This window comes from Rhodamnia argentea, chromosome 6, assembly GCF_020921035.1.
Source record: "Rhodamnia argentea isolate NSW1041297 chromosome 6, ASM2092103v1, whole genome shotgun sequence".
NCBI classification, from domain to species: Eukaryota; Viridiplantae; Streptophyta; class Magnoliopsida; order Myrtales; family Myrtaceae; genus Rhodamnia; species Rhodamnia argentea.
The window spans coordinates 4590702-4613642 of NC_063155.1; the positions used below are offsets into that span (position 1 = coordinate 4590702).

The following is a 22941-nucleotide window of genomic DNA, read 5'->3' on the forward strand; positions in this document are numbered from 1 at the left end:
AATTATTTTATTTTGGTTACTCTAGCCACTGATGTGCATTGTTGGAAGTCTTCGTGTTTGTTTAATGTCTTTTGGTAGGCGAAAGTCTCACTCACTATCGCTTTGCTTCACCATAACCCATCTTGTTCTCTACAGTTGACGGATACACCCATGGCCATTGGGGAGATCCTTTTGAGTGCCTTCCTTCAGGTCCTGTATGAGAAGTTGGCTTCTCTGGTATTGGACTATGCGCAAAGGGAAGAAGCACCGCCCTTCTTTGGAATCGGCATCGACCTGCTCAATAAGTGGAAGAAGATTCTGGACACAATCAATGCAGTGCTGGATGATGCAGAGGACAAACAACTGAGCGGTGAAGGTCCAGTCAAGTTGTGGCTGGACGATGTTAGGGACTTGGCCTATGACATGGAAGACTTGCTCGATGAGTTTTTGAGCGAAGCCACTCAGGCCAAGTCAGAAGCAGATTCCAGCACAAGCAGAGGTCAGGTGAAGTTCTATTTTTTTAGCCAACATAAGTCTTCCAGATCAAATCTGAAACCACGCTCGCTTGTGTCTGAAACTGAGGTACAGAAGATCGATGGCAGGTTGGAGGATATTGTCTCCAGGAAGGCTTATCTAAGCTTGATAGAGAATGTTGTGGGCAAAACTGACTACACTAACAATAGGCCCCAGAGCACTTGTCTGCGGGAGACTCAGTTTTTCGGCAGGGAGAAGGAGGAAGCAGAGATACTCAAACTGTTGAATGGTGAAGCCAAAGATTCTGATGCCATGCTGAGCATACTCCCCATAGTTGGGATGGGCGGTGTTGGCAAGACAGCCTTGGCTCAGAGGCTGTATAATGATGCCAATGTAAGCAGCTGTTTCGAGAGGAGAGCATGGGTTTGTGTTTCGGATGTTTTTGATGTTCTCAACATAACAAAGACTATTTTGCAGTCGATCACCGAGTTGTCTTGCGAGGACAAAGATCTTAACTGGCTTCAATCTAAGTTGAAGGACAATCTATCAGGGAAGAAGTTTCTTGTGGTTTTAGATGATGTTTGGAATGAGAAGTACGGAGAATGGACTGCCTTCTTAAAGCCATTTGAAGTGGTCGCTAAGGGAAGCAAGATCATTGTTACAACTCGCAACTATTCGGTTGTTTCCTTAACAGGAGCTTCGCCGTATCCTTTGGAGGAGTTGTCCGTTGATAATTGTACATGCTTATTAGCCTGTCATGCTCTTGGAGCATCAAATTTTGAGGGGCACCCAGATCTTGAAGGAATAGGCAAGAAAATGGCTGAAAAATGTAGAGGCTTACCTTTGGCAGCAAAGATGTTGGGCGGTGCCCTATGTAATGAAAGGAACCAAGATAAATGGGCAGCTATATTAAATAATAGAATGTGGGATCTTCCGACAGAAAAAAATGATGAGGTTCTCCTAGTTTTGAAATTGAGCTATGCCCATCTTCCTTCTTATTTGAAGAGATGTTTTGCATATTGTGCGGTGTTTCCCAAGGATTACGAAATTGAGAGGGATGAGCTGGTACTCTTATGGATAGCGGAGGGCTTTTTAGATGGACAAACAGCAGAGGAGAATAACTTGAGATTAGGACGGAGTTACTTCGATGAGTTAGTATCCAGATCATTTCTTCAACAAGCAAATGTCGACGTATCTAAGTTTTCAATGCATGATCTTTTGAATGATCTAGCAAAGTCAATTGCTGGTGCGACTTGTTTTAGCTCAGGGGAGTCTCAGCTAGCAGGTAGCGAACATGATGCCTCATCTCTTGAAAAAACTCGTCATGCATCATTCGCCTCGTCATGCTATGTTACATCACAATGCATGAAAGCATATCACCGAATGAAGGTACTAAGAAGTTTAATTCTAGCGCGTTTTGGATCTGGAGGGAACACAAGCAAATTCTGTATTTCCAACAAGGTTCTACATGACCTTCTAAAAGAATTGAAGTACTTGAGGGTGCTCTCAGTATCTCATTGCTCCATCATAGAGGTGCCGAACTGTATTAGTGATTTAAAACATCTTCGATATCTCAATTTCTCGTACACTGACATTGTAATGCTACCCGAGTCGATTGTTGGCTTACGCAAATTACAAGCTTTGATCTTAAGAGGTTGTCAAAAGCTTTCTATGTTGCCTCCATGTATCACAAAAATGGTCAGCCTACAGTTTCTTGACATTAGAGATACAAGAAGTTTAAAAGAGATGCCATTGGGAATTAGTAATTTGAAGAATCTTATTGTCTTGTCCAAGTTTGTGGTTGGACAAGAGAAAGGTTCGTTGTTAAGGGAGTTAAGAAACTTGCCACATCTTCAAGGTGAATTATCTATATCAGAATTGCAAAAGGTGGAAGAAGTTAGAGAAGCACGTGATGCTAATTTGTCTGGAAAACACGGCCTTAGCAACTTATTATTGCATTGGGATGAAGATTCTGGAATTCTTAGGAATGACAAGCGCGAATCACAAGTGCTTGACTATGTGCAACCTCACACTAATCTCGAAAATCTCACACTCTCATACTATCTTGGGGCAATATTCCCATCATGGTTAGATGGTCCATTCTATTCTAAGATAGTATCTTTGTGCTTGCGGGGCTGTCGTAATGTTACGTTGCTGCCTTCTCTTGGACAACTACCTACACTTAGAGAATTATCTGTCGAAGGTCTACATGCAGTAAGGATGATAGGCTCTGAAATTTACGAAAGTAAAAAGCCTTTTTCATCCTTAACCACTTTGAAGTTCGAAGACATGTTGGCGTGGAAGGATTGGTCTCCTTATGCCCAAGGGCCAGAAGAAGTCCCATTCTCTTGTCTCCAGCATCTTGTTGTCCGGAGCTGTCCTTCATTGGTCGGGACATTGCCTTGTCAACTTGATCGTCTCATAAAGCTTGAAATCCGTTCTTGCCCGCATTTGGATAACTCTACCAATGAGGTTTGTCTTCCATCTCTCCGTGAGCTATACCTTGAGGATTGTAACAAGGAGATCCTAAAGATCTTGGTCAACCTAACTTCTTTGACTATTCTTAGAATTGAAAATATTGCTGAGCTTGTTTGCTTTGATCATGGGTATATGAGTGGCTTGGTCAAGCTAAAGGAGCTTCATATAGGAAGGTTTGACAAGCTAACATACTTCTGGCAAGATGGAAATGAGATGCTAAATCTTGCTAGCCTCCAGGAATTAGCCATCGAAAGATGCCCTCGTTTCACTTCTTTTGTGGCAGGAGAAGGATAAATAGAGCTACCTTGCAACCTTGAAAGGATGGAATTGAGGAATTGCATGAGTTTAGAAAAGCTTCCAAGCAAGATGCGCGCACTGAGACGTTTGAGGATTGAGTATTGTCCGAAAATAAAGGGACTAACCACTCAATTTGCTGCTCTGAAGGAGCTTGAAATAAGGGACTACGAGGGAGTGGAGTCGCTGGAACAGATCAGCATAGAATCGCTAGAATCTTTGAGTGTTTACGGATGTAAGAATCTGGGAAGCCTATCACAGTGCCTTCGCGCGCTCTCCAATCTCACTGAATTATATATCGAGGAATGTCCAGCATTGGAGATAGAGGACTTCCCTGCCCTTCCCATCACCCTCTCATATTTCTATCTCGATAATTGTCCGAAGATAAAGTCTCTACCAAGTCAGTGGCATCATCTTACATCCCTCCAGAGGCTACACATTTGGGACTGCCAAAATATCAAATGCTTCCGCAAAGGAGGTTTGCCTCCCAATTTGCAGATCCTTTCAATTGTAGGGTGCGAGAATCTGAAGCAGCCAGTGACAGAGTGGGGCTTACCCAATCTCACATCCCTCGAGTCTCTGACAATTGATGGGAGGAGCATGGGAGGGGAGGGAGAGAAGGAGTGGTTTCCTTCAGAGGAGGAGGATGCGTGGAGTCTTCTCTTTCCTTCCTCTCTGACCTCTCTTGACATTTACAATATGAGGAACTTGGAAAGACTATCAAGCGGTCTTCCCAACCATCTCTCCTCTCTTAAACAGTTAGGGATTTACGATTGCCCGAAGTTGAGGTACTTGCCAGAGGATGGGCTCCCTCCCTCCCTCCAATATCTAGAGATATTGGGATGCAAGATTCTGAAAGATGGATGCTCAAAACTCACTGGCCACTACTGGCCCCTCATCCAAGAGATCCCGAGCATCTACATAGAGGACGTTCGGATCCAATGAATTGATTCTTCCACACACGGTAAGTTTTTGGTTTTGAAGGCATCAGTTGCAATTCTGCTTCCTCCATTAGATGCTTAATACAAACTGATTTTCCTCATTGATATTTTTCACGTAAATTTCTGAAAACCAGTGGCTGAAGGTGAAACATTGACATCTGCAGAACGAAATGTTTACCGTGCTGCCTCTTGCTAGATTGATTACATATCTTCAACTCTGCTTGATGCCCAAAAAGTTTGCTTACTTTTGCACTTTGAGTGACCCACCAAACAAATATTGAATGAAAATGCACTATGCTTTGCATGAGAATCACGAATAATCAAAGGGTTCCAATCATATTCCTCTGCATTTTCAGAGTTTGTTGTATGTTCTCTTCCCAGCATCTTTTTCTCAACCTCATTCGCTCTGGTTGTTTTGCAGATACCATTGTGATCTGTCTCAGCAAAATCTCTTGGAAGGATCACTTGCGAATACTACGGTGGTAGGGCCACGTCTGTCAATGTTTTTTTTTTTTTTTGGTAAGGTCTGTCAATGTTATGTGTCATATATATTTAAAAAAAAAATCCAGAAGCATTTGATTTTATTTGGCGCACTGATATGTTTCCATTTTTTATTGTGTCAAAAACTAAAAGCATGATTACTTATGTGGGATCTGTGATATGATTGTGAAGAAAGGGGAGGCAGTTCTTTTTTATCATTTTCTTTAGAATCAAGAACCTTCTTTTTGTTGATGATGATCCTTAGTAGTATTAACCAGTCGACCCAGGGGTAGCTCATAGCTCCAAGCTTTCAATACAACTCCAATTCATAACAGCGTTGATATTCCATAAATCACCTTTCGTTTGGGTCTTGATCTCTGGTGGGTTAGGAACTGTAACTTCCAGCTTGCCAGAAAATTTTTGCCAATATATTTTCACTTGTTTGGTTGAGATTGTGATTTGTAACAATATGCTGCCTGCCTCTGCATTTACATTGTCAGCAGTGATCTCTGAGTCAAATCTATTCAGTTCTTTAAAGTATCAATTGTTTGCATTTACTCCACCGCGGAATATTATTTTGTCATCCTCCGTCATTTTTTCTGGAAATACCTTCTTATGTGGCATTCTTCCTGCAGGGAGTTCCGGAACAAAAGCTTCGAGCTCACTTGGGTTCCTTTGGTGTAACTGGAAATCTTGCGCTTTGACCAATGTGTATCTTGTCTGGTACATCTGCTCCCTCTCTGCTACTGCTGCATATGTAAAACTTTGGTGAAGCAATTTCCTTATGACATTGTGAAGCTGTATTAGAGGTTAGTTAATTAGTGGTCTGAATTGTGGTTCACTGATGCTCCTGTAGCTAGACTAGAAGCTATCCGACTCCTACGTGATTATGCTTGTCCTTATGATTTCACCTCGTACCAATTGGATGTGAAAAGTGTCTTTCTTAATGGCTATATCAAACGAGCCATCCAATCATCTAGTAAGTTTTGCTCATTTTTCTTCATTTTGCAGCTTTGATTACTTTTTCAGTTAGCTTGTTATTGTTCTTGCACTACTTAAACTTATCAGAATCTGGTTTTTTACATTGAAAATACAGTAGAACCAATCAGTGATCACAACTACAGGGAGCCTCTGCCATCTTTCATCTAGCTTATAATGGAACAGAAACCAATGTAATTGTTCCAACTGGCAAAATATTGGGAATAGAACATTTATGCTAGCCTAGTCAGTGTTTTTGTATCACAGTAATCTGTAATACCATGTAGTTCAGATATATGTGCCTTTAGGCAGTATTGGGCTTTGCACATAATTTAATGTGGGAATTTCTTTGTTTGTAAGCTTTAATGACCAGTGACTCCTAAAGTGTTATATTTGTAAATTGTCAGTTTCTTGTCTAAGGATAGTTAAGAGTATGAGACTAAATTTTTCACTATCGCCAACTTGAGGATTTGGATGCGGTTGAGGCGCTCATTCAAGGTTTGGTCTTGTTCCAAGGAGGAATTCTGATGGTGAGATCGGTTTTCTTGCCAAAATTCTTCAAGTTGACGAATGATGGATCGTCTTCACAGCTAATAGTCCTCTCTTCACCTTGATTTGCAGGTCAGTCACGATGAGCATCTAATATCTGTAAGTGTGGACGAGCTCCTGGTTCCTCAAGGCAAAGCGGCGCCTTTCCATGGGATGTCCAGGATGTATAAGAAGATACTTCAGTCCTCGTAGAATCAGAATAGTTCAGTTCTTGTCATCAGCAGAGAGTGGTTCACCGGGGTCACATTACCTTAGAAAACAGAAATCAAGTCTTAGCTATAGAGAGAAAGTGAAAACGGAGAGAGAGGATGGCTGCTGATAATATACAGGACGTACTTACAGTTACATCGGCCCTTGTTTATCATTTAAACTTGATTAGGGCTCGTGGAAGGATGTCTTACGTTGTTTCCATCGATTGTGAAGTCAACTGTACAGAAACATTTTCCCCATTTTCGTTGTTTGGCACCTTCAACTCTTTAAGTACAACAATCTGTATAAACTGGAAGTCTTTGGATGTTATTTTCAGGATTCTGCGTTTGCTATGAGATACTTTAATTCTGAGAAGGTTTGCTATGAGATTGATTCTGAGAAGGTCGTCACTCCGCAACACACTTGACCCATTCTTTGAAAGTAGGCGAGCCCTGTCACTATTGGCCCCATCAAAGTGTCAAAAGTCAGTCCAGAGCCAATCACACGAAACGAGACACACACTTCATTACAAATGGTTTCGATCTCGTGACCTCACCTTTATTGAATATCAGCCACAACGTGCAGCTAACATGTGAATAACTTTCCCATTTCCCAATAGAGGTGGCTTTATTAAAAAAATAAAGCGCCTGTTTTGATCATAGAAGATATTTTTAAAATTGGTGTATCGCATGATCACAAAGCGAGGGCATTTGGTCTAGTGGTATGATTCTCGCTTAGGGTACGAGAGGTCCCGATTTCAATTCTCGGAATGCGAGAGGTTTCGGGTTAACCCTCGGAACTACAAATGTTTTAGCGTCTCATGGTCTCCTTAAAGCTACAAACATCCCTTCTTTCCAATGCATATGCCGTACCCCTTAAAGCTACAAACATCCCTTCTTTCCAATGCATATGCCGTACCCCCACATGGTAACATGGCATCACGAGCGCAATTGATCGGCCTCGTTTTGCCCGTCCATAAAAGATCATACAGAAAGATAACGCTACTGATCGGAAGTGTAACATCATGCTGATATATCACAAGGTGTGTGTTCCTTTTAATCAAACGTGGCTCTTAATTTATATTGGTTTACTTTGGATTTTGACCGCGAGTAGAGGATGCCCCTCCCATTCGTCGATACGATAATCGAAAGTTCTTTTCCCTACTCACCAAGTCTTTTTGAATCTTTCTTTCTTGCGAACGGAAACTTAGGGAGTGAATGAAGTCTCGTGAATTGACTTGGAAAATTTTACGGTTTCAAGCCCTTGGAAATTGTCGTAACATTGACCCGTGTGTTGCGCGTAGCCGGTCTTTGTTCCATTGCCTAAGTTCCTCATCCCGCACTAAACGGGAGAAGAAAAAACAATACTAGGGTATGACTGGAATAATTATGGCAATGATATCGGCTCAGGAGAACAGATATATGGTCTTTGTTACATTAATCATTCGGAATTTGTCTTTCCTTCCTCGCTAACCTATGTATGGAAGAGAGAGAAGAGGAACATGGAAAGACTATCAAATGGTCTTCGCAGCCACCTCTCTCTCCTCTCTCAAACAGTTATATTTTATAGATTGCAAGAAGTTGAGGGGAGAGAGATGGCTGTGAACACCAAGTGAATAGTGAACCAATCAATACGCACTATCGGACCGAGAACAAATAAGCTACAGTGAAAAACTATTCGAGAATACCAATAATACTACCCAGGAAATTTAGGTTCTGGCCGGGACGACAACTCTGTTTCTAATAAACACAAATTTTTGCGAGAGAATGTGTCTGGTGCTTGAATGTGCTTGAAATGAAGTGGGTCTTGCTGCTCGTAAATGTGCCCTTTTTGAAGAGCTGAAGCACGAGACTTTTCAAACTTGTCCAAGAACATCTCTTGAAATCTGGAGATGCCATGAACGAACGAGGCCGGCTCGAGAAATAATGATTTCGCCTAAGTTGACGTTTGATGCGGACACACATTTCTCAAGCAAAAATGTTTTCAATTTTCTACTCGTGGAAGATGCAAATGAGGATCCAAAATCGATATCCTTTGCCACGGGTCCATTTGTAGTGTTATTGACAAATTCGATCCATGGCTTTGTCATGGGATGCATGTGTCGCGCTTTAGGTGAAAATCACGTGTCGACAGCAGGTTTTCAACAATACAATGAGCGCTTTGTCATCCAGCAACTATCTTATAAGCAACCGTGTGTTCCATTTCTATACATGATGTGTGTTGAATTAGCAAACAAAGAAGGTGACACCTTCTTAAGTAAAGCTGTAGTTGCCATGAAGACGAAATTCCTCAAATATATTTCATGTATATGCCAACTGATTCAATAAACGAACTTTGCTTCACAGACGGAGAATGCACCCTTTTCATCAAGCACTGTCCAATCATTTGTTTGGCTTTTGCTTCGTAAAACGAAAAATGCTCTCACCAACTTCTACCAACTCCTCGTCTTCATATATCAATAAGGTGGAAACGTACTCGACAATAATTCACTCCGAATACATTTGAAGAGTTGGTGAAGACAACGTGGATATTATGGAGGGGTGGAAGAGCAGAGGTTTGCATTTTGCGATTCTTTCCACATGACTTGCGACTTACTGACCTGGCGTTTACGGTAACATCGGAGTCGACAGTCAATATTAGCCAATAGATTATAGAAGAAAATAGGTGCAACTTATTTATGAAAAATCTGAACCGCCAAGATTCGAAATTATGAGAGGCCAAAGACAACTTATCATCGGAATTATGAGAGGGGCACAATTTCAAAAACACCAAAATAATTGGGCATTCTCTTGAATGTAACGTACTTTTTATCATTATTGGGACACTTGTACGCATTTTTTTTACGCTTTTCAAATTTTGAGATGTACTTATATTTACTTTGTGTCGAATTGAATAAGAATTTTTCATTAATATTTCTCAATTAGTTTTTGGGTTATTCTTAAACCAACGGCTAGCTATCAAATATTGCGAGAAAAGTGTCAAAAAGTCATAAACCTATTGCATTGATGCCAATTCAGTACTAAATTTTTATTGGTGTCAATTCGGTCCTAAACTTTTGCTTTTGTGTCAATTGAGTCCATCAAGCCAATTTTGATAAAAAATTTGTTGATGTTAAAGCCGATTGCCCTACGTGACATGACCGATGCCAATTCAGTCATAAACCTCTAATATTTATAAACATTTTTAACGATTTTTTTGTTTTTACTTCTTTTTCTCTTTTTCTTTTTGTAAATTTCTTTTATTAAGGGCCAGCAACATGCAAGGGCATCTGGTGAGCCGAGGCTGGGCGAGGGCTTGCGGTCCTCATCAGCCACATCAAGGGCCCACGAGCCCTTGCTTAGCGATGGCTTTCAATTTATACCCATCAAAATTTTATTTGTGTATTTTTTCCTTACTTCTCTTTATTATTCTTATATGGTATGAGCAATTAGGAAGAATGTTATGAGGGGAACACATTTATCCAAATTCAGTAAATAATATAAGTACAAGATCAAAAATGATTAATATACTATTTTATTAATTATAAAAAAAATAAATTTTTAAAAAACTTATAATAAATTATATATTCCAAATATGGCCATCCTATGTGGCACTATCTAGCGTCCACCTCAACGATTTCTAGCTAAAATCGATCGAATAAGCTTGATTGGTAAAACAGGAAAAGGTTATGACTTTTTGGATAATTTTCTCCACTTAATGAATGAAAAACCCCAATATGATTAAACACGAAAAGAGTTGACAAAAATTATAGTTTTGCTAGTTTTACATGTAATGTGTGGAAATTCTACCAGCAATGAGGAAAGAGACATTCCCATGGGAATGGACCAGGGACGTGAAAAGTGAAGGGACAAAGCCAATTTGTGTCCGCAAAGTCTTAAAGCGCGTATGATAACTATTTTATTTCTAAAATCAATTTCTGGCTAAAAAAGGTTTTTCTATTTGTAGTTTACGGATGAGTTTTTGACGAAAAAAAAAAGGGGGTTTGATAATGACATAAAATTTCTGTTCCTGAAATAGAAGTTCGTTTGATAACATGTAAAAATTTCTACTTATGGAATATTATTAACACAAAATCTTCTACAAAAAATTTATACTTTATTTTTATTTTTTCTTAAATTTCTTTAAAAAAATAATTTTTATTATTAGAAAATCTTATTTACTATTTAAAAATAAAAAAAATATTAATTATTTTTTACTTTGGCTTCAGCGGTGGTGAGCGACAGTGACCGGTGGAGGTCGGCGGCTAGTAGTGGTTGCGGTAGCTAGCAAAGGTTGGTGGTGGGCAGTACGGGTTGGCGATGGGTGGTGATAGGTGGCGGTAGTTCCGGCAATTGGTGGAGGGTGGCGGTAGGCGGTGATCGGCAATGGTTAGCGGAGCGAAAGGTTGATGGCGACAACGAGGGGCGATGGGGGCCGATGGCGGGAGCCGGGTGGCAACGAGCAATGGTTGGCGGAGGCAAGCAATGGTCACGGTGGTGGGTGGTGGAGGGCAATAGTTGGCTGAGGGGAGGAGTGGGCAGCGGGGGGCAATGGATGTCAACAAGGGGCGATAGACGTCGGCGGTGGGCTGTGGCAGGCAATAGTTGACAACGGTGGGGTTAGTGGTTAGTGGCGGCTAGCGATGGTTGCTGCGGCTAGCAGTAGGAGAGAGCGGTTGACAAAGGTCGGCGGTGGGCGGCGATTGATAAAGGATAGACAACAGAGAGAGTGCAACGAGAACTTGAGAAAAAAATGAATGGTTTTGGCACGTTGTTTCTCATTTCTATTTCTGAAACAAAGAAGTTATAATTTTTAGCTTCTCATTTTTGTTTTAAATCTATTTCCGAAAAAAAAATTATTCCAAAAAGAGAAAAATAGAATTGTATTATCAAACGAATTTTTGTTTCAAACCTATTCCAGAAATAGATTTAGAATAGAAACAGAAAAATAAAACAATTATCACGTGTGCTTTTAGTGTTTCTGAAATTGATTATAGTTTCTCTCCTATTATCACTTTCTTTTTTTTTTTTTGCTGCGAAGTCTTAGTCTTCCTGGAATTAATTAAAGTTTCTCTCCCATTATCACTTTCTTGGCAAAGTCTTGGTCTTCCTGGACACTATTAAAGTTTGTTCCACTTTTGCTTTACATGTAACGCGTGGAAATTCTCCACCTTTCCTTCACTTTCCGGACAAAAGAGCACATGATATCCAGTAAAGTCTATGGGGATATTCTCTAAATATTATGAAACAAGCACTTGTGGACAAAAATTTTTATTATTTATTTCTTTAATCTCTGATGTGCATCTAGAAAAGTTTTATTATTTATTTTATAATTTGAAGATGTACTTGTATTTGCTTCGTGTCTAATTGGATAAGAATTTTTCATTAATATTTCTCAATTAATTTTTGGGTTACTTTTAAAATATCAAAATAGAAAATATAGTAGTGGCCAATGGCTAGCCACCAAATGTTGTGGAAAAAGTGTCAAAAATTCCTCAATTTATTCCATTAGTACCAATTCATTCTTAAATCTTTATTGGTGCCAATTCGGTTGTAAACTTTTGGCATTTATGCCAATTGACTCCATGCGACCAATTTTGATCGGAAATTGCTAATGTTAACGTCGATTATCCTACATGACATGGCTAGTGCTAACATAGATATTTTTTTTATATTTTTTGTTTTTTCTCCTTTTTTCTTTTTCGTACTCTTTTTTTTTATTGAGGGCAGGTAACAGGTGAGGGCATTGCGACCCTCACCCAACCCCAGCGAGGGCCATGGCTAGGCGAGGGCCGCGACGGCCTCACCTGGCTAGATCTGGGCGAGGGCTCATGGTCCTCACCAGCCACATCAAGGGCCTGCCAGCGAGGGCTTTCAGTTTATACCCATCAAATTTTTAATCTAAAGACTTTCAGTTTATACCCATCAAATTTTTATTTGTCTATTTTTTCTTACTTTTCTTTATTCTCCTTATATGGTATGAGCAATTGCGATGAATGTTCCGAGCGGAGCACATTTATCCAAATTCAGTAAATAATATAATTACAAGATCAAAGATGATTAATATTTTATTTCATTAGTTATAAAAAAAAATCAAATTTTTTTATAAACTTATAAAAAATTGTCTACACCAATGTTAGCCATCCTATATGGCACTATCTAGCATCCACCTTAGCAATTTTCACCTAAAATTGATCGAATGGGCTCAATTGATAAAATATGAAAAAAAAAATTTGACCATATTGATATTTTTCTCCACTTAAGGATTGAAAAACCCCAATATGGTTAAACACGAAAAGAGTTGGACAAAAATTATAATTTTGCTAATTTTACATGCAATGCGTGGAAATTCTACTAGCAATGGGAAAGGAGACGTTCACATGGGGATGGACCAGCGATGCGAAAAGTGAAGGGACAAAGCCAATTTGCATCCTGCAAAGTCTTAGTCTTCCTGAAATTGATTAAAGTTTCTCTCCCATTATCACTTTCTTTCTTTATTTTCTTCTTTCTTTTCTGTCCTTTTTGCTGCCGAGTCTTGGTCTTCCTGGCATTGATTAAAGTTTCTCTCCCATTGTCACTTTTTTGCAAAGTCTTGGTCTTCCTGGACGCTATTGAAGTTTGTTCCACTTTTGCTTCACATAAAACGCGTGGAAATTCTCTACCTCTCCTTCACTTTCCAGACAAAAAAAGTACATGATATCCAGAAAAATCTACGGGGATATTCTCTAAATATTATGAAACAAGCACTTGTGGACAAAAAGTATTTTATTAGTTGTTTTCCTAATCTCTGGTGTGCGTCCATGAAAGTCTTGATCTTCCTGGACTATGTAGTCTTCTTGTCCCCTAGTATTGTTAACTTTTAGCCAGACGCGTAACGTGTCGAAATTCTACTAGTAATGGGAAAAGAGACATTCAGGGATGTGAAACGTCAAGAAGCCAATTTGGGTCCTGCAAAGTCTTGGTCTTCGTGGAACTTATTAAAGTTTCTTTCCCATTATCGCTTTTTTTTTCTAAGCAATAAGGTTGATGAGTTCCGGTGAAGTCTTGGTCTTTCCTAACCCTCGTGCTTGCTGGATTGCTATCGTTGATCTAATCCCCTTCGCCGATCTGCTCGAGGAAGTCTACTCAAAGAAGGTAAGAGAGATCTATCTGCTTGCTTTCTTTTTCCTTCAAGCTAATGCAGCCAGAACTTCGCTGCCTAAAGCATGTGGTGGTCATTTGTCACTCATAGCCCACCATAACTCATTCTCGTTTCCCTGTTTAATAGTGTTCTCTTCCTACTCGTCCGAACATAGCACTCGTGCTTGCTAGATTGTCGTCGTTGATCTAATCCCGTTCATCAATCCGCTTCAGGAAGTTTACTCAAGAAAGGTAAGAGACATCTATCTACTTGCTCTCTTTTTCCCTCAAGCTGATACTGCCAGAACTTCGCTGCCTAAAGCATATGCTGGTCATTTATCACTCATAGCTCACCATAACTCATTCTTGTTCCCCTGCTCAACAGTGTTCTCTTCCTGCTCATCCGAATATAGCATTTGTGCTTGTTAGATTGTCGTCATTGATCTAATTCCGTTCACCGGTTCTCTCCAGGAAGATTACTCGGAAAAGGTAAGGGACATATATCTACTTGCTCTCTTTTTCCCTCAAGCTGATACAGCTAGAACTTCGCCATCTAAAGCATATGGTGGTCATCTATCACTCATAGCTCACCATAACTCATTCTCATTCCCCTACTCAACAGTGATCTTTTCCTGCTCGTTCGAACATAGCGCTATTACTTGCTAGATTGTCCTCATTGATCTAATCCCATTCACCGGTCCATTCCAGGAAGTCTACATTAAATAGTAAGAGGTATCTATCTACTTGCTCTCTCTTTTCCCTCAAACTGATGCAGCAAGTTTAATAACAAAATTTTTGGAGAAGTGGATGTCGAAAACTTGTTGTCCAGATTAAAGTTGGGGCTTGGTTGCATAATTCATGGTGGTTTGTTGATCCTAATTTGGGATGGAAGGACACCTCAAGTGATAAGATTTGTGCACGGCGCTCACTTTGGTGCCAAAATTTTTTGTCAGCTCACTTAAGTGCTAAATCGGAGAAAAAACGATCACGATGAGAGATTTCGGCTAAAATAAATACGTGGCATTTTTATTTAAAATAATTTATCAACATGGCATTTTTAATTCAAATAATTTATGACATGGCTTTTTTAAATAAAAAATTCAGTTCTATGTGTGCAAAGAGAACGACGTCGCTCAGTCGACTTGGCCTAGATGTCTTCAATTTATAACACTTAGGTGATCACATTTTGTAACAAATGGCACTTACGTGATCACTTTCTAAAAAAATTTGGCACTCAATGATCATAATTTACAACTTAGAGCACTAAAAGTCACTCCCGAAATTGGCTAAACGACGTTTATGGTTTGGAAGTTGACTAGGATCTCTAGTGAGCCACATAGGATGAGGTAATTACTAAAGACTTACCATGTATGATTTCTGGCGAAGCTCACCTGAGTTGGTACTGAGATAATAACCATTTTTCAAAAAAAAGATGGCACTTAAGTATCAGAAAAAAAATTAAGATACCAAAGTAAGCGTTCGTACACAAATACTGTCACTTGAAATGTCACTCTGCCCTTAGTTGGCCTAGTTGTTTTAAGGAGGTGACACATCTCTATGAATACTTGTTGGAGCCAAAACTTGAACCTCTATTTTATGATTTTTGATTACATATTATAATAGAATTACATTATATCCGTATCAGGACAATTATACTTCTGCTTTAATGCATCTTTTTTTATTTTATCAGTTTTATATTGTTTTTCCATTATTTTATTAAATTTTATTTCATTTTTGCTCTTTTTTCGTTTGTTAAACTTAAATTTGAAAAGATAAAGTCTCTTGTCATTGCAAGCAGTGACCACCCATTGCCGGAGCTGAACTCGCACGCATACATCGTGAACCGCCGAACCCGGCGCTCGTCCCCTGCTCAACCTCCTGCTTTCCGAACCTAGCGCTCATGCCTGCCAGACTGTTGTTGCTAATCTGATCCCGTTCACCCAGTTAGCTCCAGGAAGTCTATTCGGAATAGGTAAAAAGACATCTATCTACTTGCTCTCTTTTTCCCTCAAACTGATGCAGCGGGTCTAGTAACAAAATTGGGGCAAGTTGATGTCAATTACTTGCTGTCGAAGTTAAAGTTGCATGGCTTGATTGCATAATTCGTGGTGATTTGTTGAATATTTTTGCCATTGGTGTTTATGAAATTGCATATCGCAAGGTCACTTTCCATCACGTCTTCGCATTTAATTTAATGTTTACACTGCACTTGATTTACAAGTAGCACATTTACTAAGAGTCATCCATGCCATGTTATAGACACGCTTTACATTCTAGATTTGTTTATTCGGGGGCATGTTTTATAGAATCACATATAGTTTAATTAGGTGTCCCACATTTGGGAATTTTAGGATTTTTCGGTACATTACGGTGGAATGTCATTTTTATTCGTAGCATGACAATTATATTAGAAAAATCAGACTTATTATGGACAAACATTTGGAGGGCATTAGTATTAATTGTCATATTTGCACGTTTCCTTTCATAAATAACATGTTATAAATTGGAGAATCTGGGAAAATCAAATCTTGCAGGGTAGTAATTTTAGATTGTATCTTCATTAGGATTCTTTTTATCTTTTGGAACTTCCCGCGAGACACGAAGATAATTATCGCCTCATTCCTGCATATTTTTTCTTTATCAGTTTTTTGCCGTTTTTCTTTTTCAGTCTTTCTTTTTGCTCCTCCTTCACAATACGATGAAAAATGGCAAAAGATGGACGAAACGTATGGTATTGTTAAGTTTAAGCAAGAGAACAATAATCAGTGCTAATTGTCAAATAATAGAAACCGCGTGACGCTTGGAAATTCTACTAGTAATGGAAAAGTAGGGATGTGAAACACGAAGCAACGGAGCCAATTTGCGTCCTGGAAAGTCTCTGTCTTCCTGGAAGCTATTAAAATTTCTTTCCCACTAGCAATTCTTCACTTTCGCTTCGCTTTCTCTGATGTGGCATGCTCGAAAGTCTCGGTCTTAACAATCTGGTCATCTAGGACTTCATAGTCATCTCTATCCAATAGCTCATTATCAGTTTGCTTCATCCTGACACTCGTTGCTCTTTACAGTGACTTGATTCGCCCATGGCCATTGTAGAGACCATTGTGGGTTCCGTTTTGGGTGCCGTCTTGCAGGTCCTGTTCCAAAAATTGGCTTCTCTTGGATGGGAAGATGCACAAAGGAAAGCAGCACCGCCTTTCTTTGGAATCAGCACCGGGATGCTCAAAAAGTGGGAGAAGAGGCTGGTCACAATCTATGCAGTGCTGGATGATGCAGAGGACAAGCAATTGAGCGGTAAAGTTCCAGTGAAGCTATGGCTGGATGATGTTAGGGACTTGGCCTATGACATGGAAGACTTGCTCGATGAGCTCGCGATCCAAGCCGCTGAGGTTAAGTCAGCAGCAAAATCCAGCAGAGAGAGGGTGAATTGGAAGTTCTCTTGGTCTGGCCAAGATAAATCCTCCGGACGGAATCCGAACCCGCGCTTGCTCATGCCTGAAATCAGGGTCCAAGAGATTAATGGCAGGTTGGAAGAGCTCGTCGCCAGGAAGGCTCAGCTAAACTTGACAGAGAATGCTGTGAACAGATCTGACAACACCGAAAAAAGGCTTCCTAGCACTTCTCTGCCGGAGAGTCGGTTTTTTGGTAGGGAGACGGAAGAAGCGGAGATAGTAGAACTATTGACTGGTGAATCCGAAAATGGCAATACCATGTTGAGCATAGTCCCCATAGTTGGGATGGGCGGGGTTGGAAAGACGGCCTTAGCTCAACGGTTGTACAATGATGGCAAAGTATATGGCTATTTCGACATGAGAGCGTGGGTTTGTGTATCGGATGTTTTTGATGTTCTCGACATAACAAAGACTATTTTACGGTCAATCACTGGGTTGTCCTATGAGGGTGAAGATCTTAATGGGCTTCAAATTAAGCTGAAGGACAATCTATCCGGAAAGAAGTTTCTTGTGGTTTTAGATGATATCTGGAATGAGAAATACGAAAAATGGACTTCCCTCTTAAAACCATTTGAAGCGGGGGCTAAGGGAAGCAAGATCATCGTCACGACTCGCAGCCTTGCTGTTGTTTCCATAACAAGATCGTCGCCGTATCAGTTGAAGGAATTGTCACTTGATAATTGTACAAGCTTATTAGCCTTTCATGCGTTGGGAGCAGCAAATTTTGACGGGCACCCGGATCTTGAAACAATAGGCAAGAAAATAGCCGAAAAATGCAAAGGCTTACCTTTGGCAGCAAAGATGTTGGGCGGTGCCCTATGCAATGAAAGGAATCCGGACAAATGGGAAGCTATATTAAATAACATAATATGGGAGACAGGAAAAAATGATGAGGTTCTCCCAGTTTTGAAATTGAGCTATGTCCATCTTCCTTCTTATTTGAAGAGATGTTTTGCTTATTGCGCGGTATATCCCAAGGATTATGAAATTGAGAGGGATGAACTAGTACTTTTATGGATAGCAGAGGGCTTTTTAGATGGACAAAAAGCAAAGGAGGATATCTTGAGACTGGGACGGGATCACTTCGATGAGTTAGTATCGAGATCATTTCTTCAACAATCAAGGGTCGACGCATCTAAGTTTTCAATGCATGATCTTTTGAATGATCTAGCAAATTCAATCGCAAGTGGGACATGCTTTAGCTCGGGGGAGTCTCAAGTGGTACGTAATGAAAATGATCCATCTATTGAGAAAGTGCGTTATGCATCATTCATCTCATCGAGGTGTGTTACATCAAAATCCATGAGAGCATATCATGGAATGAAGGTACTTAGAAGTTTAATGCTACTGAATGTTGGACCTCATGAAACAATTTCTATCTCCAACAAGGTGCTACATGACTTGCTAATGAAGTTGAAGTACTTGAGGGTGTTTAAATTATGTCGTTGTGATATCATAGAGGTACCAAATTGTGTGGGTGAATTAAAGCATCTTCGATACCTAAATTTCTCGCACAGTAGTATCAAAAGTCTACCCGAGTCAATTGGTGACTTGTGCAAATTACAAGCTTTGATCTTAAGAGGTTGTGAAGAGCTTTCTACATTGCCTCCAAGCATCACAAAATTGGTCGGTTTACGGTTTCTTGATATTCGAGATACGACAAGTCTAAAAGAGATGCCATTGGGTATGAGTAATTTGAAGAATCTTATTGTCTTGTCCAAGTTTGTGGTAGGGTCGGAGAAAGGGCCACGGCTGAGGGAGTTACAGAACTTGCCGCATCTTCAAGGAGAATTATTCATATCAGACTTGCAGAAGGTGGAAGAAGTCAGAGATGCTGCTGATGCTAATTTGTTTGGAAAGGAAGGCCTTAGCAACTTATTTTTGCGTTGGGATGAAGATTTTGGAAATCTCCGGAATGAGAGGCGCGAATCGCAGGTTCTTCACTATCTGCGACCTCACATTAATATCAAAAGTCTCACTATTTCGCACTATGGTGGTGCAATAATCCCATCATGGTTAGATGGGTCATCCCACTCCAAGTTAGTTTCTTTGCGCTTGGCGAGCTGTCCTAATGTTACATCGCTGCCCCCCCTTGGACAACTACCCTCACTTAAGGAATTATCTCTCGAAGGTCTACATGCAATAAGGAAGATAGGCTCTGAATTTTACGGAGGTAAAACACCTTTCCCATCCTTAACAACTTTGACGTTCAAAGAGATGTTGGCGTGGAAGGAATGGTCTCATTATGCTGGGAGCCCAGAAGAAGAAGACCCATTCTCCCGTCTTCAGCATCTTGTTGTTCGCGGCTGTCCTTCGTTGGTCGAGACATTGCCTCGTCGACTTGATTGTCTCACAAGGCTTGAAATCCATTCATGCCCGCATTTACATGACTCAATCAGTGCAGTTTGTCTTCCATCTCTCCGTGAGTTATACATTGTAGATTGCAACAAGGAGATCTTAAAGAGATTGGTCAACCTAACTTCTTTGACCATTCTCAGAATTGAAAATCTTGCCGAGCTTGTATGTTTCGATGATGGGTTTGTGAGCTGCTTGATCAAGCTAAAGGAGCTAAGTATAACAAGCAGTGACGAGCTAACATCCTTGTGGAATGACGAAAATGAAATGCTAAATCTCACTTGTCTCGAGAAATTAACCATCGAAAGTTGTCCTCGATTCACATCTTTTTTGGCAAGAGAAGGAGAGATGGAGCTACCCTGCAACCTTGAAAGGATGGAATTGAATAATTGCTCGAGTTTAGAAAAGCTTCCAGGCAAGATGCACGCAGTCAGAGATTTGAGAATTAAGAAGTGTCCAAAACTTGTGCGACTAACCATTCCTCCGGATGGCCCCAGCAGTAATAACCCGATGCCTCAACTTGCTGCTTTGGAGAGTCTTGACATTACGGAGTGCGAGGGAGTGGAGTCGCTGGAAGAGGTCACCGCAGCAGAATCGCTGAAATATTTGGTTATTTCCCGCTGCGAGAATCTGAGAAGCCTACCACAGCGCCTTCCCACACTCTCCCATCTCACCCGTTTGGAAGTGCGGAACTTGGAGATGGAGGAGGACTTCCCTCCCCTTCCCCTCACCCTCTCGACTCTTCAACTAGTCAATTGTGCGAAAATAAAGTCTATTGCCAGCTGTAACATTGCCAGTTGTAAGAATCTCACTTGGTTGGAAATACACGACTGTCCAGCATTGGAGATAGAGGAGGACTTCCCTCCTCTTCCCATCACCCTCTCGGCTCTTCAACTTATTAATTGTGCGAAGATAAAGTGTCTACCAAATCAGTGGCATCATCTTACCTCCCTCCACCATCTATGCATCGTCAATTGCCCAAATATCGAATGCTTCCCCAAAGGAGGTTTCCCTCCCAGTTTGCTGTGGCTTGTAATTTTAGGGTGCGAGAATGTGAAGGAGGCAGTGAGAGAATGGGGCTTACCCCTCCTCACCTCCCTCCAGTATCTGTGGATTGACGGAGGGAGCAAGGGTGGAGGGGAGGGAGACAATGTGTGCTTTCCTTCTTCCAAGGACGAGGAGGATGCGTGGAGTCTTCTCTTCCCTTCCTCTCTTACCTATCTTGAGCTAAGAAATATGAGGAAGGTGGAAAGACTATCAAGCGGTCTTCGCAACCATCTCTCCTCTCTCACACATTTAGCGATTGAAGATTGCCCCAAGTTGAGGTACTTGCCAGAGGATGGCCTCCCTCCCTCCCTCCAAGTATTGGCCATACAAAGATGCTCGAAGAATCTGGAAGAAGGATGCTCAAAACTCACTGGCCACTATTGGCCCCTCATCCAACACATCCCTCTCATCACGATTGATATGGTTCGGATCCAATGAATTGTTTCTTCCATGTACAGACAGTTTTCTAGGGTTCCGGTAAGTTCTTTTGGTTTTTAATGCATCGATTTCGGCTCTGCTTCCCCAATTCCATGCGTAATACAAGCTGATTTCCCTCAATTTTCAGATTTTTCACATCAATTTCCTCTTGCTATATTGATGACATATCTTCGACTCTGCTTGATGCCCAAAATGTTTTGCTCGTCACATTCCTCTGCATTTTCAGCGTTCGTTGTACATTCTCCTCCTCCCAACATCTTTTTCTTGTGCCCTAGCTCATCCGTGCTGTGTTTGTTTTGCAGGTACTTTTGCAATGCTGTATTGGCAAAATCTCTTGGAAGGATCACTTACGAACCACAGTGGAGGTAGGGCTAATTCTGTCTCCATGTATTCAAAACGAAGGAAAAAAAGAAGAAGAAGCCTTTGGTTTGATTCAGTGGTGCACTGAATATGATCTAAATAATAATAATAATAATCTCTTCCAAAATCTTAAATAAAAAAAAAGTGATTAGTTATGTGGATGCTGTGATATGATTGTGAAGGAAACATATAACATAGTGCTTTCACCATATAAATAGGTGGTCAGAAAACAGAGTTGCATTTGCCGAGATAACTTTGAAGAAGCCTCACATGGTTTTGCTTGACGAGCCATCCAATCATCTGGTGAGTGTTGCTCGTTTTTCTGCATTTCATGACTTTGACTACTTTTTCAGTTAGATTGTTATTGTTCTTGCAATGATTGAACCTGTAGGAATCTGGTCTTTACTTTGAAAATACAGTAGAACCAGTCAGTGGTCACAGCTGCCTGCAGGGAGCCTCTGTCATCATACGTCTAACTTATAACGGAACAGAAACAAATCGAATTGTTCCAACTTTAAAAAAATAATGGGAATGGAACAGTTATGCTAAGCCTGATCAGTGTTTTTGTATTACAGTGTCTATAATATCAAGAAGCTCTGATATCTGTGCCTATAGGCAGTATTGGGCTATGCACATAATTAATGTACAAATTTCTTTGTTTATAATGTGGGCTTTCAGTTCTGCTTTAATGACCAGCGGCTACTGAAGTGTTATCTTTGTAAATTGTTAGTTTCTTGTCTAAGGATATATAGAGTATGACTGCGTTTTTTACTATCTATCCCCATCCCCAAGGCAGGATTTGGATGCGGTTTAGGCACTCATTCAGGGTCCGATCTTGTTCCAAGGAGGAATTCCAATGCTTATACTTGTTAATAGTCCCAAGATAAAGTCTATACCAAATCAGTGGCATCATCTTACATCCCTTCAGTGGCTATCTATTATGAATTGCTGAAATATCAAATGCTAGCCCCTAGGAGGTTTGCCTCCCAATCTGCTGTCCCTTGCGATTGGAGGGTGCGGGAATCTGAAACAGCCAGTGAGAGAATGGGGCTTACCCCTCCTCACATCCCTCAAGAGACTAGCAATTGATTTGGGATGGGAGGGAGAGAAGGTGTGGTTTCCTTCGGAGGAGGATGAGGATGCCTGGAGTTTTCTCTTTCCTTCCTCTCTGACCCTTCTTTCCTTGATAAATATGAGGAAAGTGGAAACACTATCAAGCGGTCTTCACAACCATCTCTCCTTTCTCGAATGGTTGTCTTTGGAAGGAGGATGGGTGGAGGGGAGGGAGACAATGTGTGCTTTCCTTCTTCCAAGGACGAGGAGGATGCGTGGAGTCTTCTCTTCCCTTCCTCTCTTACCTATCTTGAGCTAAGAAATATGAGGAAGGTGGAAAGACTATCAAGCGGTCTTCGCAACCATCTCTCCTCTCTCCAACATTTAACAATTTCGTCGTGCCCGAAGTTGAGGAACTTGCCAGAGGATGGCCTCCCTCCCTCCCTCCAAGCATTGCATATATGTGGATGCTCGATTCTGAAAGAAGGATGCTCAAAACTGACTGGCCACTATTGGCCCCTCATCCAACACATCCCTGAGATATACATCGATGCCGATCGGATCCAGTGAATTGAAATGGATCTCGCCCGATCCTTATTCTCCGTGGACTGCTTCTTCTTCCTCAGGTAAAAATGCTTCCAACTGCTTTCCTTCTTTCGCCTTTCATTCTTCGATGTACAGTTGGTTTTCTAGGGTTGGTGTAAATTTTTCTTCTGGGATGCATCAATTTCGTTTCTCTTCCTTCTTCACTTCAATGCCTAATACGAATTTATTTTACCT

The 22941-nt window shown here is 40.7% G+C and overlaps 2 protein-coding genes and 2 long non-coding RNA genes across 34 annotated transcripts in view; 3 read left to right on the plus strand and 1 right to left on the minus strand.

The window, feature by feature from the left end:
• Positions 1-22941, plus strand: part of LOC115733080 (putative disease resistance RPP13-like protein 1) — a 491263-nt gene that overhangs the window by 141399 nt on the left and 326923 nt on the right. For 6 of the 31 annotated variants that reach the window (XM_048280902.1, XM_048280906.1, XM_048280908.1 and 3 more), the window contains one exon: positions 136-3666. The exons of 11 other annotated variants lie outside the window; for them this stretch is intronic. In XM_048280902.1, coding sequence (XP_048136859.1) covers positions 136-3225 — 3090 coding nt within the window. In that variant the 3' untranslated portion in view covers positions 3226-3666. Of the gene's footprint in view, positions 1-135; positions 3667-5281; positions 5456-5603; positions 5626-6091; positions 6155-6245; positions 6464-17802; positions 18127-21326; positions 21412-21904; positions 21949-22941 lie in introns of those variants that run through there. 14 more of the 31 variants (XM_048280912.1, XM_048280914.1, XM_048280913.1 and 11 more) reach the window with 12 other exon arrangements.
• Positions 3253-4652, plus strand: LOC115744883 (putative disease resistance protein At3g14460). The gene is made up of 2 exons (XM_048280934.1): positions 3253-4189; positions 4588-4652. Exon 1 carries the CDS (start codon positions 3253-3255, stop codon positions 4168-4170), a length of 918 nt encoding a protein of 305 aa, XP_048136891.1. The 3' UTR covers positions 4171-4189; positions 4588-4652.
• LOC125315595 lies at positions 10401-17211 on the minus strand. The gene is made up of 3 exons (XR_007198802.1): positions 17020-17211; positions 12140-12142; positions 10401-10410 (listed from the first exon to the last, which is right to left on the minus strand). It is a non-coding gene; the product is annotated as an uncharacterized LOC125315595 (long non-coding RNA).
• LOC125315591 lies at positions 13355-13860 on the plus strand. The gene is made up of 3 exons (XR_007198796.1): positions 13355-13474; positions 13608-13711; positions 13845-13860. It is a non-coding gene; the product is annotated as an uncharacterized LOC125315591 (long non-coding RNA).